General features: G+C 37.6%; 1 protein-coding gene across 2 annotated transcripts; it reads right to left on the bottom strand.

The window, feature by feature from the left end:
- Positions 1-957: 957 nt before the first annotated feature.
- slc35b1 (solute carrier family 35 member B1) lies at positions 958-19,979 on the bottom strand. 2 transcript variants are annotated; one of them, XM_061905505.1, is made up of 9 exons: positions 19,340-19,979; positions 14,273-14,376; positions 10,257-10,387; positions 6,457-6,487; positions 6,102-6,262; positions 5,908-6,034; positions 1,687-1,793; positions 1,457-1,610; positions 958-1,387 (listed from the first exon to the last, which is right to left on the bottom strand). In XM_061905505.1, the coding sequence occupies exons 1-9, from the start codon at positions 19,462-19,464 to the stop codon at positions 1,338-1,340; spliced, it is 990 nt and encodes a 329-aa protein (XP_061761489.1). In that variant the 5' UTR covers positions 19,465-19,979; the 3' UTR covers positions 958-1,337. The 2 variants fall into 2 exon arrangements, with proteins under 2 accessions (XP_061761489.1, XP_061761490.1); XM_061905506.1 differs by lacking the exon at positions 19,340-19,979 and adding an exon at positions 14,470-14,501.
- Between the last annotated feature and the right edge of the window lie 965 nt (positions 19,980-20,944).

Raw genomic sequence — 20,944 nt, forward strand, 5'->3', positions numbered from 1 at the left:
TTGTCCTGACAGTTTTGTTTGTTATACCTTAATGAAGGTTTGGAAAAGGTGTCCAGCGAATACGAGCCATACCACCTTGTGGCAACAGGGGGCGTTGTTTCTTACATTTCTCTCTGTATTTATTCAGTAAAAAAGAAAACTCATCTGTCAAAAAATTGCTGACTGAACTATATGGAATTTGTGTCTTTCTTACATTAAATTAATGTAACACATTTTTGTGCATTCGAATTGTTGACTGCATTTTTTTCATTATATATGCTGACAATTTCATTAAATCCTAATTTCAGTTAACTTTATTTAATTTATGGTTTGAAATTGCAAACAAAGAATATTTCTGCACTGAAGTTCTTTATGAGTTTTTATACTGATTTTTTTATTCTGAAATTTAAAACACTATTTTACACACATTTTGCTCACGATTTTCTATTGAATAAAAGGCATTTAAAGAAATTCAGTATTAAAAAAAAAAAGATTTTGCTATAAAGACCATTTCCATACTGTAGTGTTGAGTTTATTTTATTTTAAAGCACTGAATTTTTACGCAATGGATTTAAAATATAAAATTTGAAAAATCCGATTTCTAAACAAACAAATGTTGCTCATTTTTATTCACTGAAATTGTCAGCATATATTGACTAAAAAAAAAAAAAAAAGTAGTTTATAATAAATTCAATGTCCAAAAAAACCTTTTGTAATAAAGACACAACATAACCTCCATACAAATCCTAAACCTCAGGCTTTATGAAAAAAATAGTCCCATTTACATATAAGTAACGGAAAAGTAAAAAAATTTTTTTAGGACACAGCATATTTTTAGCCAATGTCATTGGTTTGTTGTGCTGTTTAATGGAGCAATATGTTAATTTCCGGTTTTCTGTCAACTTTATAGAAGAAAGTGAAGAAAATTTACTTTTAATGCAAGGTGTTGGAATAAAATTTAAAAACCTTCAACAAAAATATTTATACCTATTGTATTGTATATTTTATAAATGCCAAGAAATACACTACAAGATATAATAAGACATTTTCAAACAACATGGTGTCACTCAGGTGAGTATTCAACTCAAATGCTGGGATTTTTTTTTTTGTCCTTTATGGCCGGATTGTGAAATAAAATGCAGACATGTGTAAACATGATGATGTTCAGTGAAGTTAAGATTCCATTAAATGTTGGAACTGAACATGACTGACAAGGATGTTCTTGGTTTTCGTTAAAAACGAGGTAATTGAAGTTGCAGCCTACAGTCCCGAGAGGCTGTACTGTAATTAAGGTACTGGCTTCAGATGCTTTCCATCTGCACTGCGGTGATGGTGTTCGTGTCTCCTGCTGTGTGTTGTTAATGTGGCTTCTTGGGGCCTTTGCCAAATTTTGCATCCAATCCCAGACCTGAAGGCAGACAAAGCGAGAGAAGTGATGAGGGAGCAAAGTTCAAAGAAAAAAGGCCTGAGGTCTCACCGAGAAACACCAGGACTGTTCCGAACCACTGCATGCCGCTCATCAGGTTTCCGAAAAGAAGGACGGAGCCCAGGATGGTGAAGAATTTCCGCGTGGTCGTGACGATGGAGCAGGTCAGCGGGCCGAAGTTCACCACAGTCATGAAGATGAAGGTCTGATTGCAACAGGAAGTGGGGGATAATAAAAGGATAATTGCCCTATTCGATCTTCATAGTTGTATACACGCTCACTTGGCCCAAGGCGCTGGTCAGCCCGAAGAGAAGGATGTTGTACAAGATGCTCGGGTGGCGTTCGGTGAAACTCAGGAACTCCCACACCTCGCCTGTACACAACACCACTGCAAGCACAAAACATGGTGTCATGTACATTCAATTGCTTTAATCTTCTATTAAGGATTCATTCAGTTAAACACCTTCAAATCTGAGCGTGCACTTATGAGGATAGTAGACCGTCAAGTACGGAAGCATCAAACACTGATGGGCTGTCCAAAGCGCAGCCTTGAAGCCAATTCCAGTCTGCAGCTTGAATTTTATTGGCCTTTTTTTATATCGTACAAATTTAGTTAACTCATTATTAATTACATATATGACTAGATTCAATGTGTTTTGTCAGTTTGCCTCACAATACGAAGGTCCTGAGTAGTCCTGGTTTCAATCCCAGGCTTGGGATCTTTCTGTGTGGAAATTGCATGTTCTCCCCGTGACTGCGTGGGTTCCCTCCGGGTACTCCGGCTTCCTCCCACTTCCAAAGACATGCACCTGGGGATAGGTTGATTGGCAACACTAAATTGGCCCTAGCGTGTGAATGTTGTCTGTCTATCTGTGTTGGCCCTGCGATGAGGTGGAGACTTGTCCAGGGTGTACACCGCCTTCCGCCCGATTGTAGCTGAGATAGGCACCAGCGCCCCCCGCGACCCCAAAGGGAATAAGCGGTAGAAAATGGATGGATGGATGGAAAATAAAAAAGTTAGAATGCGCAACATAAATTGACGTATTTTCGGATATTTTATTTTTCTGTACACAACTCTTGCGGGAAAAGTTTCTAAAACACAGGTTGTAGATCAGAGGTGTCCAAAGTGCGGCCTTCAGCACGTTCTTAAAAAACTTTTTTTTTTTAAATAAAAATTTAAAGGTGAAATGAAAGAGCAAAGAGATGACATGTAACAAGAAAATGTTGCAATGTTGACTCTACAAACACAAAGCTACCATTCATCAAAATCAATGTGTTAGGAATTATTAAACTATTCAAGGCCTCAAATACTTTTTCCATATAATATTCCACTTTGAAATATTTTGAGAAAAATATTGCATGTTTTGTGTGTTTGCCATACAACAGTTTTCTTAAACAAATTTTCTTAACCCAAAAACAAAAAAATTACAGAAAACAGAAAAAAATATATATATGTATAATTGGCAAATAGTTCTGAAGTTCATCTCGAGACTTAAGTTTTGAAAGTAAAAAAAAATAAAAGTATGACTTATTTTAAACACTTTTGTATGAGTGGGGCACTCTTGTATCCCCAAGAATTTAGTGGGAATATTTTTTTTAAACAGTCATTGTAAAAAAAAAAAAAAAAAATGAAATAAAATGAATGTTATGAATTAACCTATTTAAGGTTAAAATTTTTCACATCAAGTATTCCACTAATATATATATATATATATACATACATATATATATTTATTTACCCCAAAAAATTGGGGGGGGGGGGGGGGGGGCATTGTGTGTGTGTATATATATATATATATATATATATATATATATATATATATATATATATATATATATATATATATTATTGTCAACATACTGTATATATGACTGAAACCCTTACGGGTACCCGGAACCAAACTTGACGGGAGCCGTAAAGGTAAAAACAAAATCCATATATTGTATTGGTTTTGAAAATAAAACATATCCAAGTGGCCCCTGAATGCTTTAAACAGTCAGTGTGCGACGTTCAGTAGAACAAGTTTGGACACCCCTGCTATAGATATAAGCAGCACAACTGTCTATCTGGACATGTCACCACCTCCTCACAGGGACAACACGGATAGACAAACAACATTCACACTTGCATTCACACACTTGGGACAATTTAGTGTTCCCAATCAGCCCGATGGGCTGAGAATATCACTAACGCATCTATGGCGCCACCAAGTGGCCATTAGATGGATTGGCAATGTGTCCTAAAATTTATACTGCAAAATACAATGCAGCCAATATAACAATAGTGGAAAACATATATCCTTTGGAAGACAAAACCTCTTCCATATATATATATATATATATATATATATATACAAAACAAAAGACTTGAAACAAATATCAGTAAAAAGAAACATAATATATAGTTTTGGGAACACTTATTGTGAAAAACTGTAATAACAAGACAATGTAGCTTAAAGTATTGCGTGTTTTGTTGTTAAAAAAACAGGAAAAACTGCTATGTTTGGAAAGAAATTGATATTTTAAATCAGGTAAATACTAAGTATTAGGCATGGCGACTGTACTGTACTCATTTCAATGTAGTATACAGATACTTCAAATAAAAATGTATATTGAAAATTGAATGAAGAAAATTGTATTTTAGTGAAGTTGTTTACAACAGGGTGCACACCGTCGGTTAATAGCAGCAAGCAGCTGCGCAACAGCTCAGCACACAATAGCACACAAGCTATAGGTACGTAATAACCATTGAACATTATTGCAATGTAAAACAGGTCATTTGTCAATATTAACAAGTATTAAATAATTGCATATTACTTACAAATATTACTTTAAAAATATTCAGTAACAAACATGCCCCGCATCATTCAAATCAGTAAGTCATGTGCTTAACTTCATGACATACTGTAAACACTAAATGTCGCCAGTAGAACAATTCCCACTCAACTTAAAGACAGCATAAGTCTTTAACCAAACAGTCAATTATAAAAATGTTAATGTTTTTTATACCTACCATTGTTCTCTGTTTGACTCATTTCACTTGATCAAACCTTTTCTAACATTCCACTCAATAAAATAAAAGTATGGATGATTCCTGCCAGCTAATATTGTATCAGAAAAATATGCAAAGCTCCAACATCGGTATCAAATCGGAAGCGTACAGGTTTTAATGGGACACATGCACTTCTAATAAAGACAATATTTCAAGTTTAAAATGTTTTACCTGTCCAGCGATCTTTATTTTCATTCCACTTCCTGATTGCCTCCATATGCTACCACTCCTAAGGTCTTAACGCTGGCTTCGCCACCTGTCCCTGATTAGCAATCAGGGAACACCTGTTCATGGTTGCCAATCAGGATGCTTTTCAGGACTGGATCATTTTGCTTTGTACCTCAACAATGTACATTTGCTTGCTTTGCGCTTTATACGTCTGTTTTCCTGCTATCTTTGTTTTTGTGTTACCTGCATTTCCCTAATAAAGAGGGCTTCTTGTCTGCCCTTGCCTGCCATCTCTGCATCCATATATACACCAAAACGTGACAAAAACCCAAAACAAGGCAGTTTAATCAATTCTTCTTATTATTGTATTTCTACATTAGTATCAGTACAACACCAGGGCTTTAGCACACTCAAAATGTTACCATATCTTGCAAAAATGTGTTATCAAACACAATGTAGAAGATGCACAGGTCAACAGCTATTTTGCTTTTCAGGTCCCATCTTTGGGGAAAATGTATCTGGTTCCATTTTTCCTTTGTTTTTGTTTGTTTTAGGCATGGCTTCTGTACTGTACTTATTTCAGTGTAGTATACACATACTTCAAATAGAAAATACAGCACAATTTGGTGCTAAAAACATATATCGAAATTTGAATAAAGAAAATTATTCTATCTAAGTGAAGTCATTTACAAGATACACACCGTAGGTTACGAGCAGTGAGCAGCTACGCAACAGCTAAGCACACAATAGCACACATTGTTTTCCTTTTTTTTTTGTTTGCTCGCTTTAGGCATGGCTTCTGTACTGTACTTATTTCAATGTAGTATACACATACTTTAAATAAAAAAAATACAGCACTATTTGGTGCTAAAAATATATATTGAAATTAAAATGTTCCCCATGTTTGGGGAAAATTGGTCTGGTTCTATTTTTACTTTGTTTGTTTTTTGTTTTCTAATCAAAAACGTGTATTTTATCTGTAGAATGTGTCTTAGGCCAATAAAAAACAAGCTACGGGCCACAAATGCCCCCCTAGTCACACTTGGGACACCACTGCTATAAACTTCAAAGAAGTTCAAAAGACAGTAAAGTAGGTTTGTTATTTTAACTAAACATAAAATTGCTGGTATTACACAATGTATCTGGTTTGGAGGTGGTAAAAAATGGTGGAATTGATGCCGCACACACTGCAGTGTAAAATGGCAGCACAAATGTTTTTGTCACATATGTTTATCACGTATGACTTCCAGATATATGACAAGACCAACACGGTGGGACTCACCCAGTCCCAGCACCATAGTGGACCATAAGTTGATGTTGAGCATCATATGGTTGGCGCTGGTTTGAAAGCGAGACCTCATGTGGTCCTGGGCCACGCCAGTCAAGCCGTCAAGCGTCAGAGAGACCAGCTAGCAGGATGACATGAAACGCGCGTATAAACACAAACAATTATGTGCAAAACCTTCAAATACTCACCAAAAGAATCTCCCCGATGCCAAAAATGTGGTCGGCTGCGACCCCCGAGCTCTTGTTGGGTTTGTAGAGGAAGAGCGCCACGCCGCTCACAATCAGCAGCACGCACAAGTACTTGGCCAACGGGTACCTCTTCCTTAAGATGCTCACGCCCAGGATCATCACTATGGCGACACAACATCAGTTATTTGGCGGGCACATTAGCGCAATAATAGGAGACACACAATGAGTGTGTTGCGTCAGAAGTCTGCAACCCGTTTATATCGACGCTCCGCTGACTGGCTGACTGACGTAAGCGGTGATCGACATAAACGGGACAGACAATTCATGTGATGCTTAAACATGAAGGTCACGTCACCTGGAATGGGTTTGCAGGACTTCCCCAGCACCTGTTCAGGAAAGAAGTGTTGCTTTAAGAACAATCTACTCAATTTGCACGATGTACAGTCGTCCCTCGTCATTTTGTGCCTCGATATTATGACTTCACTACATTGCCTGTTTGTTAAATATGTTGTGGGCTGCAACCATTAATCGAGGAATTCAATTAATTTGATTCGAAAAAGTCTTTATTTATATCAAAATAAAAATTTATAGAATCTGTACCGCATAAAATAAGGTAAAACAAGTTGAATAGAAGGTAAATGGTGTCAAAAAGAAGGTAAGACAAACAAAAGATAGAATAAGGTAAATAGAAGGCAATAAAAGTTAAAGGTAAAAGTATGCAAAACAAAAAAGGTAAATGAAAGTTCAATAAAGGTAAAAAAAAAAGGAATTTAGGTAAAAGATAAAATAAGGTTATAAAATGTAAAAGAAGGAATAAATAAGGTAAAATAAGGGATATAGAAAGTAAGAGACAAATAAAAGGTAAACAAGGTACAATAAAGAATATAGGAGGTATATAGAAAGTAAGAGACGTAAATAAAAAATAAAAGAAGGAATATAGAACGTAAAATAAGTAAATACATGATAAAAGGTTAAAAAAAGTCACTAAAAAGGTATAAGAAGGAATACAAAAGGCAAAACAAGGTAAACAAAAAGGTGACGGAATGCAAACAAAGGTCAAATGAGTAATTAAGATGTAAAATAAGTAAGTAAAAGGTGAAAGAAAGCATATAGAAGGTAAAATAAGTACATCAAAAGTAAAAGAAGGAATATATAAGCTAAAATATGTAAATAAAAAGGTAAAGGAAGGTTAAAAAAAGGCTAAAGAAAGAATATAAGAGGCAAAAGAAGTAAATAAAAAGGTAAAAGAAGGAATACAGAAGGCAAGAAAAGTAAGTAAAAGGGCAAATTAAATAGAAGGTAAAATACGCTAAATAAAAGGAAAAACACTGAAAGTTAAAAGAAAATAAGTAAAAGGTAAAATAAGATAAAATGAGATAGAGGAGGTAAATAAAAGAAAAAAATAGGTTAAAAAAGTACAAGTTAAATAAAAGGTAACTAATAGATAAAACAAAGAATATAGAAGGAGAAGTAGGTTACATAGAAGATAAATAAGAGTGAAAAAAAGGTTAAAAAAAATAGGTAAATAAAAGGTAAAACAAATAATAGAAAGTTTATAAAGTTTAATAGAAGGCGAATGAAATGTTTAAAAAAAAAGGTCAATAGTAGGTAAAAAATTAAATAAAAGGTAAATGAAGACAAAATGTAAAAAAGAATATAGAAGGAAATTAATTAAATAAAAAGTAAGTAAACGATAAAAGAAGGTCAATAGAAGGTAAAATAAGGTAAATAAAACATTAAAGAAGGAATTAAGAAAATTAAAAAAACATGAAGCAAGATAAAAGCCTGTCAAAAAAGTGGAATAGAAGGTAAAAAAGTTTTATTCAAAAATCATATCCTCCTCGCTGTTTGGCATTTTATTACAGCCTTTTATTTGTCATGTATGCAGATGTAAGCAAATTTGACATATTTCTTGGCTTAAATTAAGCATTTTCAAGCATACAAATGTCTAAATAAACTTAAAAAACACATATAAAAGGTATTGTGTTGTATTGTACATATGCTTGAAACAATGTAAACATTTTAAATTTACATTTTATGTGTGTTAAAAATGATCAGAATATCATTATTATCACGGTATTGTTGAATGTGCTCCAAAAGTACTAATACACACATTGAAATTATTTGACCAAGTTTTTTTTTTTATAAACTAAAATGAATAGGCACCGTTAGAAAATATACTTTTTTGCATGTTTTGTGTTTCTCATGCTTCATTGTTCTGGCGGGCATTCTGGCATCATACTCTGTTCAGTGGTCCGTGAACGCACCGTAAAAACACCTGCGTCTTGTATTCCTCGGAGTTCAGAACGATCACTCTGTTCTAAGAAAGTACAGCTTGTAGGTTCAATGAGCACAATTTAATATTTTAGTAGCTCAGACTGTAATGTGTTTATATAAGTTTGGATTAGGGTATGTTTTTTCCTAATCGCTAAAGACGTTAATGCCTCTTGTTTTCACGTTAGGATTTATGCCTGTTAGCTCGTGCCAGTCAGTCGATGAGTTTATCAAAGTGCAGTTATCAATCAGTTTTAACATAAAATCATTTCAAATGGTAATACTAACCGTCGCAAGTTTCACTACGGTTATCATTACTATCTTTTATCGTTACCTCCCAAGTTGCTCTTTTTTCGACAGTAATGATGAGAAAAATAATGCCCAAGTGAGAGCCTGGCACACTCACTGCGCTGATACGTTTTGGTGTTTGATAGCAGCACCATCAGCTGGATTAAAAAAGTCACTACATTTGATCTGTAATTTAAAATCAATAGTTAACACATAGTACTCTGCCTTCCGCCCGATTGTAGCTGAGATAGGCACCAGTGCCCCCTGCTACCCCAAAGGGGAATAAGCGGTAGAAAATGGATGGAGTTAACACATCCATCCATCCATTTTCTACCGCTTATTCCCTTTTGGGGTCGCGGGGGGCGCTGGCGCCTATCTCAGCTACAATCGGGCGGAAGGCGGGGTACACCCTGGACAAGTCGCCACCTCATCGCAGGGCCAACACAGATAGACAGACAATATTCACACTCACATTCACACAATAGGGCCAATTTAGTGTTGCCAATCAACCAATCCCCAGGTGCATGTCTTTGGAAGTGGGAGGAAGCCGGAGTACCCGGAGGGAACCCACGCATTCACGGGGAGGACATGCAAACTCCACACAGAAAGATCCCGAGCTTGGGATTGAACCCAGGACTGCAGGACCTTCGTATTGATGGTTTATTTTTTTTAAATAGCTGTGCAGAGAGGAATATGAAATGTGCAACTCTGATTAGTGAATAGGAAAATAAGAACATATACCCTATCTAAAATTTTCCCGCACTTTGGATTACATTTTTTTTTATTAATTTAGAAAAATAAAACAAATTAATTAAAAAAATAAAAATAAACAAAAAAAGCAAAATATAATAATTAAAGAAATATATATCCATCCATTTTCTACCACTTATTCCCTTTCTGGGGTCGCGAGGGGCGCTGGCGCCTATCTCAGCTACAATCGGGCGGAAGGCGGGGTACACCCTGGACAAGTCGCCACCTCATCGCAGGGCCAACACAGATAGACAGACAACATTCGCACTCACATTCACACACTAGGGCAAATTTAGTGTTGCCAATCAACCTATCCTCAGGTGCATGTTTTTGGAAGTGGGAGGAAGCCGGAGTACCCGGAGGGAACCCACGCATTCACAGGGAGAACATGCAATATATATGAATAACATTTTTGTTTTTCTTAGTTCCAATTCGATCAATGATGGCGATAAAAACCAATGTAAAAAAAAGGCCCTTCTCAGACTACTTTCAGTGAAAAACAGCCAAAATAAACGCTTCTTGAAAGACACAATTAGTGCTTCAGTCAAATGACACAGAAGCTGTATCAGTCACATGTTTTTTTTTCTTTAACCTATACACACAGAAAACACAGTAATAGTATCTTTCTTTGTGTTTCATAATACATCCATGCTTCAGAGTACTGACTTTATGGTGTTATTTCATGGCAAGAGCGCTCTAATAATGTTCAAGAACTATGAAAATATTTGATTTATAACTCCTACTTTGCAAAAATGTAAATTTTGTGGTCATGTCTGGATCCGGTAATTAACGGCAGCAAGCAAGGCACGACTGTATTTGCTTGGCGTCACAGGTGAGGCTCACCTGTGTGGGGTAATTGACATACTGGAGGGCAGAGTTACTGGACACCATGGCTCCCAGGTAGGAGAGGGAGCACAGGCCGTACAGCCAACTCCTGGTGGAGTCCGGCTTGGATCCCTCAAAAAACTGGATCACTGGTGACCAAGAGAAGGCAGACCTGGGTTACAGTCAAACTAAAAAAGTACGTTTACACTCAAATTGTACACTTTGGAATTTGACAAACGGTTCAGGGAAATGCACAATTAAAGTCACTATATGCAGCAGCTTAATCCAGGCGTTATCGTACCCAAAACTGAGATACGTACTAAGATTGCGCGATACAAATTATATACATTTTTTCAATACTATCGTTGTATCGCCATTTTGCCCTGCAAATGTTATTGCAACAAGCAAACGATGACGTCCTGAACGCAATGTAGCAACCTTGCTAGCGAGCTCGGGGCTAACGCTCCCCTAAAGTGCGAGACACTAATTCTCGCTTCCATGGCGGAAAATAAGTCACCTTACAAGTTTTGTTATCATCACACCACAGCACATATAGTTTTGCCTCATTGGAGCATTTTTAGTTGTTTTTTTATCAGTGATGAGAGGAGGGATGTGACGGTATAAAAATTTCTTATCATGGTTATTGTTACAATAATGATCACGGTGATCATCATTATCACAATAATTTTATATGTGCTCAAACTTTCCAATAACTACTTCTACTGAAATCTTTTAATCAAGTTTCATTTAAAAAAAAACTTAAACAACACATTCAATATGTATATATGTAGCTCAAGTAGAAAATTGAAGATGCATATGAAAGCAACACAAGTATTATGAACAAAGTTATATGGTAGAAACTAAATAATACTATGAATTGAAAAAAATAAATGTGAAAATTTTGCAAGATGGCAATCATAAACATAAGACATAACTGTACATTTTGTCCATTTTGATAAATAGTATATTACACATAGAACTGCACGATTATGGGCAAAATAACTTTTTTTATTATTTGAATCAATATTTAAATCAAGATTATAATTCAGGATTTATCACTATGTTTGGTAAAACAATGTTGGGGTGTGAAGGCGACGCCATCTTGTAATTTGTAATATCGAATAAAAATGCACTAGAAACTTTTTTTGTATATTTAAAGACCAATATTTTTCACTGCAGCACACTGTAATGCACGAGGATCTGGCATCAAGGCTGCTTCCCCAGGATGGCGGAGGGAGTATAACAACTTTTTTAGTATTTTCTTTGGTATCCCAGACTAAACAACATGTATTTAAAGTTTCTACACACAAGAAAATTGTTTGGGTAAATCATCCGTAAAATATGTTGTACCATGACATAGGACTGGGAGATTTATCGATATACACGATATATCGCGGGTTTGTCTCTGTTCGATCTAGAAAATGACTATATTGTAATATTGGATTATACGTTCTCACGCATTCGCTTTTAGCAGCGGGCATTACACTACAGGCTCTTCCCACTCCTTCTCGTCTCTCCTTCTCACAGACAAGCAGGCGCACATTCTTACACACGTCACACACTGTCACGTCATACTTCACATACGTATACACCCTCGCCCAGAGAGGTAGCAACATGGGTAACGTTAGCTGTGATGCTAACGTAGCGTAACGTAACGTAGAGACGAGAAGGAGTGGGAAGAGCCTGTAGTTTAATGCCCGCAGCTAAAAGCAAATGCGTGAGAACGTATACTCGAATATTACGATGTAGTCATTTTCTAGATCGCACAAAGACAAACCCGCCCTGCTGTATGCCAGTGAGACCTGGACTTTATACAGCCGGCATGCTAAACAACTCAACACCTTCCACATGAGATCCCTCAGGAGGCTGCTCAACATCAGGTGGCAGGACAAGATCCCAGACACTGAGGTCCTCCACAGGGCAGAGATGAAGAGCATCTATGCCATCCTCAAGCGTTCCCAGCTGAGATGGGCTGGCCATGGAAAGCGCTGACGCGGCGGACAGTGGAAACGCTTTAAGGACACCCTAAAGACCAGTCTCAAGGGCTGTGGTCTGGACCCAGAGACCTGGGAAGCCGATGCCCAACACCGTTCAAACTGGCGCTCTGCAGTCTTGCATGGTGTAGCAGACTTTGAGAAAAAACGCATCCATGAAGCTGAACAGAAGCGACAGCTCCGCAAGACCAGGGACTGTTCCTCCCTCTCAGCCAGCCACCCCTCAGCCATAAGCTGCCTTCACTGCAGCCGGTCATTCCGTGCTAGGATTGGCCTCATCAGCCCTCTTCGCACACACAAATCAACGTGAAGTCACCTGGTCATCTTCGAAAACAAAGGACAAACATGATACGTCCTCGCCCAGAGAGGTTGCAACATGGGTAACGTTAGCTGTGATGCTAACGTAGCTGTACGAGAGAAAGAAGGTGCGGATCTGGTAACAAATGAAGGAAGGAAGACCTAATTCCAAATAAAAAACAGCAGAGGGTCCATCGTCTGGCGGTGGTTCGGCTTCAAGTGGGAATATGTCGAACAGACAACCGTAATTTGTCAAGTGTGGGGCAAAAGCGTTGCTATAAAAAGTAGCATTACTGCTAATATGTAGCATCATTTGAAAAGTCAACTCGCTAGAGAATGAAGAGAATTTCACAATGTCCGTAGAAACCTACCACATAGTGAAGGACGAATACTATTTGATTCCCTATTATGCAGCTCATTTTTATTAGACACTTAACATGTATTTGACAATCTTGCACTTTCTGTGTTGGAAATGACATGAATGATTGTGCCATTGCTTAATAACTATAATAAATACACTCTTGGTCAATTGACTTAGTTGTAATTTCCCTCTCCGCATGAAAGTTTAAAAGTAGCATACATGAATGCAGTATGAAGAAGAATGTTTTAATGGAGACACATAGAATCATCATACTGCTGTGATTATATGCATCAAGTGTTCATTCAAGGCCAAGGCAAAATATCGTAATATGCATCGTATATCGCGATATGGCCTAAAAATATCGAGATATTAAAAAAAGGCCATATCGCCCAGACCTACCATGACACGAAAAAACAGTGACTGAAATTTCCGAACTATAAACGGGTACTTTTTTTCTACACTTTGAATCCTGCAGCTTATGAAACTGTGGAGCTAATTCATGGATTTTTCTTCAATAACGGCCATAATCATTTGCGTTCAATAGTGTTCATTAAACCCTAGCAGACACAGTGCAATGGTGCCTTATTGTTTGGGCTACAGCGCCATCTTTTGGACGAGTTCACTCACTACAGATGTTGCGGGTTGAAAATGTATGTCCTGTTTTAAAGCCTTGCACAGGAAGTCAAACGGTCGATAGCGCTTCTGCTAGAAAAGATTCTTCATCCATCACTCCAAGCAATGTTTTTAAGTTTCACAATATAACTAAATCAATGCGGTGGAGACTTGGGTAGGCTCCAGCATCCCTGTGACCCCGAGAGGGACACACGGCAGAAAATGGATGGATGGCAATTCATACTTAAACCGTCCCGTGTGTGATGGCTGTAGGAGTGTTTTCATGCACATTTGTACATGCTATCGTAACGTAGTGAAGCTAGCAAGTCTGTTTTAGTATTATTAACTTACATGAGTATTATTTTGGTATTGTTTCAGTTCCACAAAATTCTCAGTAAACTCACCAAAACGTCTGTTTATCTTATTGGAGAGCTAGCTTCCGCAGCTAGTGGGTCCATGACGATGACTTCTGTTTTGTTTGACCGGCCGTTTTACTGCCATGTTACAGGCACCGTTTGTAAACAATTAAGGTACAGCAAATACATATTTACACATTTTTTCTGTGTAAATAACTCATTTCACAAAGTATATATCTGCGGCTTATAGTCCGGTGCGGCTAATTTATGTGGTTTTTCCCCCCCTCTAAAATTTTGTGGGTGTGCCCTACAGTTCGGAAAATATGGTAGATACAAAACGAAAATATACCAGCAGATTGATTAATCGATTTAAAGAAACGTCAACTTTAAAAGCCCCGCCAGGTCATTACTCACAGATCCTTGCAAAGAGAGCATTGATGACGCACTGGATGAACACCAACGTCCGAGCGAATCTAAACTTCTCCTTCTGGTCTCCCTGGCCATAATCTCCTCGAGTGCTGTGGAAAATCATAACAAGAGTTCATGAATTTAATGGACAAAAACCTAGATCATTGATGTATTTAAATTCAACAGACTATAAATTTGTTTACGTTAAAGAACAAAGCATGAGCCGTTAAAACAACCTGTTTGCATGTAAAGAGGCAGGAGGGCGAGGAAGTCCCCGTCATCTGGTAGAAACCAGATATGATCCCTGTGACTAGGGCAGCAACATTACAACATACCACCTGTGTCACAGCCCACTTTGACATTATGCAAAACTATTCACAGTGCCTGACAAAGACTTCCTACTGCCACAAATCAGCCATCTGAGCTGAGTGAGCCCATCTGTTACATACACACTAAAAAGTAGCCTTGTTTTGTAGACACAATAAAACTAATATTATTTAAACAGGACAACAGAAGAAGAATAAGAAGAAATGCAAGGTCATTTTAACAAAGTTACCCCCCTTATCATTGCAAATATTAAACAATCACTGCCATTCATTTGTGCTGCAAAATACTTTGTTATTAACGTTTTATTTTTCATAACCGGCTTGTCAAAATCTCCCCAAACTTGACCCATTTGTTTGTGCTACAGACATTTTTTGTCTAACTCCTATAGTTTTATGTTAATATTTCATAGTTTTTATGCTACTAACATATTATTGATAACTAGACCCCCTGTCTTGTCACAATCTCCACAAACATTTGTGCTACAAACATTTTTTGTCGATTATGTTAACGTTTAATTATTGACAACCAGCAAAATCTCCCCAAAGGTGTCCCAAACATTTGTACTTCAAAAAATGTTTGTCTATTAAAGTTATGTTATTGTTTTATAAATTATATGTTGTTTTTTTGTCAAAATCTCCCCTAACATGTTTCATTAATTTGCGCTACAAATATTTTTGTCTACTGTGGCATTTATGTTTTAATGTGTTATTATTCATAACCAGAGCCCCACCTTGTCAAAATCTCCTCACACTTGTCCCAATCGATGGTGCTAAGTTTGTGACTCAAATGTTTTTAACGATCGTAGTTTTTCATTCATGAACGCTTTATAGCTTTTATGTTACTAACGTTTAATTGTTCATAACTAGCCCCACCTTGTCAAAACTTCCACCAAACTTGTCCCAAACGTACCATAAATGTTAATAGTAAGACCAGTGAGTCTCAAACTGTGGTACGTCCAGGAATTACTTAAAGTACAGTGTTTTATTTTCCTATAGTCCAACACAGTTTTACTGTTCACATTGTGTGTAGCAAGAGGTTCTGTAACAGCTTCTTCCCTCAGGCCATAAGACTCTTGAACGCATCATAATAATTCAATTTCCCCCAAAAATGGATGAACTCGCTGGAATATAAAGACAATATAACATACATGAACGTGGATGCAAATGCAAAAGTGCAATATATTTATCTGTACAGTAATCTATTTAATTATATCTGCACCTGATTGCTCTTTTATCCTGCACTACAGCCAGCTAATGCAACGGAACTATGTTGTTATCTGTAAACTTCAAATTTGAATGACAATAAAAAGGAAGTCTAATGTTACAATTATAGATGTCCGATAACATCGGACTGCCGATATTATCGCCCGATAAATGCTTTAAAATGTAATATTGGAAATTATCGGTATCGGTTTCAAAAAGTAAAATTTATGACTTTTTAAAACGCCGCTGTACGGAGTGGTACACGGATGTAGGGAGAAGTACAGAGCAGTTGCGTCTCCCAGTCATACTTGCCAACACTCCCCATTTTCTCCCGATTTCCACCCAGACAACAATATTGAGGATGTGCTTTAAAAGGCACTGCCTTTGCGTGCCAGCCCAATCACATGATATCTACGGCTTTTCACACACACAACTGAATGAGGGGCATATTGGCCAACAGCCATACAGGTCACACTGAGAGTGGCCGTAAAAACAACTTTAACACTGTTACAAATATGTGCCACACTGTGAACCCACACCAAACAAGAATGACAAACACATTTCGGGAAAACATCCGCACCGTAACACAACAGAACAAATACCCAGAATCCCTTGCGGCACTAACTCTTCCAGGACGCTACAATATACACTCCACCGCAACCCCCTAACCCTGCCCACCTCAACCTCCTCATACTCTCTCAGGGAGAGCATGTCCCAAATTCCAAGCTGCTGTTTTGAGGCATGTTAAAAAAAAATAATGCACTTCAATAATAAATATGGCAGTGCCATGTTGGCATTTTTTTCCATAACCTGTTGATTTATTTTAGAAAACCTTGTTACATTGTTGAATGCATCCAGCGGGGCATCACAACAAAATTAGGCATAATAATGTGTTAATTCCACGACTGTGTATATCGGTATCGGTTGATATCGGAATCGGTAATTAAGAGTTGGATAATCTCGGAATATCGGCAAAAAAGCCATTATCAGACATCTCTGGTTACAGTGGCCAAAAACATTAAATAAACTTGTTAAATTACACTTCGGTCTTGTTTGATGAACACCTAGCCATACTATGCTACTTGCTGTATTTTAATGTTGATCAATATGGAGGTACTTTAAAAGCCAAGTTTTTTTTAGGTGGTACTTGGTGGAGAACTTAGCACTAAGAAATGGTAGTGTTATATTAATGATTGCAATAATAAAGGGGAACATTAGTTTCGTATTGGTATTATTATTTTAAGGAAGTTGCTTCGTATTGTCATATTTCGCTCCATTTTGTCCACTAGCAACGCTGAGATCATTATCCCCGCGTTTGTTAAGTGTCGTCTCGATCACTGTAACGTACTATTTTCGGGTCTCTCTATGTCTAGCATTAAAAGATTACAGTTGGTACAAAATGCGGCTGCTAGACTTTTAATAACAACAAGAAAGTTTGATCATATTACGCCTGTACTGGCTCACCTGCACTGGCTTCCTGTGCACTTAAGATGTGACTTTAAGGTTTTACTACTTATGTATAAAATACTACATGGTCCAGCTCCATCCTATCTTGCCGATTGTATTGTACCGTATGTCCCGGCAAGAAATCTGCGTTCAAAGGACCCTGGCTTATTAGTGATTCCCAGAGCCCAAAAAAAGTCTGCGGGCTATAGAGCGTTTTCCATTCGGGCTCCAGTACTCTGGAATGCCCTCCCGGTAACAGTTTGAGATGCCACCTCAGTAGAAGCATTTAAGTCTCATCTTAAAACTCATTTGTATACTCTAGCCTTTAAATAAACCCCTTTTAGACCAGTTGATCTGCCGTTTCTTTTCTTTTTCTCCTCTGTCCCCCTCTCCCTTGTGGAGGGGGTCCGGTCCGGTGGCCATGGATGAAGTACTGGCTGTCCAGAGTCGGGACCCAGGATGGACCGCTCGTCCAGAGTTGGGACCCAGGATGGACAGCTCGCCTGTGTATCGACTGGGGACATCTCTGTGCTGCTGATCCGCCTCCGCTTGGGATGGTTTCCTGTTGGCTCCACTGTGAACGGGACTCTCGCTGCTGTGTTGGATCCACTTTGGACTGGACTCTCTCGGCTGTGTTGGATCCATGTTACTGTATCATGTTAAACCCGCTCGACATCCAATGCTTTCGGTCCCCTAGAGCAGTGGTCCCCAACCTTTTGTATCCGCGGACCGGTCAACGCTTAATAATTTGTCTCGCGGCCCGGGGGGGTGTCCTTGTTTTTTCTTTTTCTTTTTCTTTTCTTCTTTGTCATGAAAAAGGGACGTTTTTGTCATGAAAAATTGAGTTTTTTGTGGTTAGTGCACTATTTGTAAGTGTATATTGTGTTTTTTATGTTGATTTAATAAAAAATAAAAAAATAAAAATGTTTTTATTTTTTTTTTCAATAAAAAATTATTCTGCGGCCCGGTACCAGGTGGTTGGGGACCACTGCCCTAGAGCATCGGTTCTCAAATGGGGGTACGCGTACCCCTGGAGGTACTTGAAGGTATGCCAAGGGGGACGTGAGATTTTTTTTAAATATTCTAAAAATAGCAACAATTCAAAAATCCTTTATAAATGATACTTAAAAAAATATGAATGTAAGTTCATAAACTGTGAAAAGACATGAAACAATACAATATTCAGTTTTGACTGCTAGATTTGTTGTGGACATGTTCCATAAATGTTGATGTTAAAGATTTATTTTTTAGTGAAGAAATGTTTAGAATTAAATTCATGAATCCAGATGGATCTCTATTACAATCCCCAAAGAGGGCACTTTAAGTTGATGATTACTTCTATGTGTAGAAATCTTTATTTATAATTGAAACACTTGTTTATTTTTCAACAAGTTTTTAGTTATTTTTTATATCTTTTTTCCAAATAGTTCAAGAAAGATTACTACAAATGAGCAATATTTTGCACTGTTATACAATTTAATAAATTGGACACTGATGACATAGTGCTGTATTTTACTTCTCTATCTCTTTTTTTCAACCAAAAATGCTTTGCTCTTATTAGGGGGTACTTGAATTAAAAAAAATGTTCACAGGGGGTACATCATTGAAAAAAGGTTGATAACCACTGCTCTAGAAGAGGGGGGTGGGGGGTTGCCCACATATGCGGTCCTCTCCAAGGTTTCTCATGGTCATCATTGTCACCGACGTCCCACTGGGTGTGAGTTTTCCTTGCCCTTATGTGGGCCCTACCGAGGATGTTGTAGTGGTTTGTGCAGCCCTTTGAGACATTAGTGATTCAAGGTTATAAAAATAATCATTGATTGATTGATTGATATTTTAGTGTTGGTCAATATGGTGATACTTTAAAAGCCAAGTTTTTTATAATGGTACTTGGTGAAAAACTTAGCACTAAGAAATGGTAGTGTTGTATTAATGTTTGCAATAATAAATGGGAACAATATTTATTTGATATTATTATTTTAAGGAAGTCGCTTTGAATTGTCATATTAAAATACACACTGGAGTGTTAAATAACACGTATTCAGAAAAGAGAAGTTTATACGTTATAAAACAAAAACATGAAACATTTGTTGCTTACATGGTTTCTTGTAGAATCCCGTAATAAAAATAGCACACGAAGACTCCCAGGAAACACACGACGAACCGTAACCGCATGTTGTCCCAAAGCGACGCGCCTTTGGCAGCTCCTTTCCCCGCAGCCATGCTGTCTGCCACCAGTCCGGGTATGGAAATGGACACCACCGCGCTCCCGGGGCCTCTGACGCCCACGTCCCGCTCCACTATCCCGGCGTGCTGAGCCCGGAGAGGGTGCTCGAATTCTACGTCCGGCCGGAAGGGAGGCGATGCAAATTAACTTGCCAGCGAGCGGTAATTTAAAATATGTGTCCTTTCTACTAATTGTTTATTTGTCATTCTTCGTTCCTGTTTCCAGAGTCTAAATCCGTGACATCTGCCCGTAGAAACGAAGTGTTGAATTTTTTTGTGTGTTTGTTTTCGTGCAGTAATTGCAGGTTTTAGTTGGACGCGTCAGGGAAACTGCTCTCATGAAAGGACCTCGAAAATAGTTTCGCCTGACGCAAAATGTTATCGGAAATAGGAGACCTCTTTTTCTCTATATACATCGATTTCATCTATCTTTAATACGGTTGTGTCAGCGTTACGCATATTTTACAGTGTTTAATGAGTTTTTCCTAATCGTAGCGATGTTAAAAAGCAGCTACTTAAAAAAAAAAGAGGTCCTTTCTCAAAAACGTCGCGGTCGCTTTTGTCGTCGTAGTATGTGTGTTAAATCTATTGGCCCACACCTTATAGCGAATATTCTCCTGGCCAATCACATGATCAAACGGTTTGAAGAAGGCGGGGCTTGTATTTAAAAAAAAAGTAGTCGCACGTTTTCAATTGATAGGACAACAACTGCAACACTATGCTAACAACCTAAAAGATGTGAAAACTATGATGCTGTGTTCCAAATTTGATTTATTTACAGAATTTGTGTGAGCCTATGGCTTTACATTTTGTTACATACATGCTTGCACGCTTATATATATATATATATATATATATATATATATATATATATATATATATATATATATATATATATATATATATATATATATATAAAAGTATTTAGTCAGCCACCGATTATGCAAGTTCTCCCTTTTAAAATGATGACAGAGGTCTGTAATTTTCATCATAGGTACACTTCAACTGTGAGAGACAGAATGTGAATTCACATTGTAAGAATTTAAAAAAATGTATTTGTAAATTATGGTGGAAAATAAGTATTTGGTCAACCATTCAAAGCTCTCACTGATGGAAGGAGGTTTTGCCTCAAAATCTCACGATACATGGCCCCATTCATTCTTTCCTTAACACGGATCAATCGTCCTGTCCCCTTAGCAGAAAAACAGCCCCAACGCATGATGTTTCCACCCCCCATGCTTCACAGTAGGTATGGTGTTCTTGGGATGCAACTCAGTATTCTTCTTCCTCCAAACACGACGAGTTGAGTTTATACCAAAATGGATACATGGATGATACAGCAGAGGATTGGGAGAATGTCATGTGGTCAGATGAAACCCAAATAGAACTTTTTGGTATAAACTCAACTCACATTCTGTCTCTCACAGTTGAAGTGTATTTAGGATGGAAATTACAGACCTCTGTCATCATTTTAAGT

The sequence above is a fragment of the Nerophis ophidion genome, linkage group LG07, assembly GCF_033978795.1.
Source record: "Nerophis ophidion isolate RoL-2023_Sa linkage group LG07, RoL_Noph_v1.0, whole genome shotgun sequence".
NCBI classification, from domain to species: domain Eukaryota; kingdom Metazoa; phylum Chordata; class Actinopteri; order Syngnathiformes; family Syngnathidae; genus Nerophis; species Nerophis ophidion.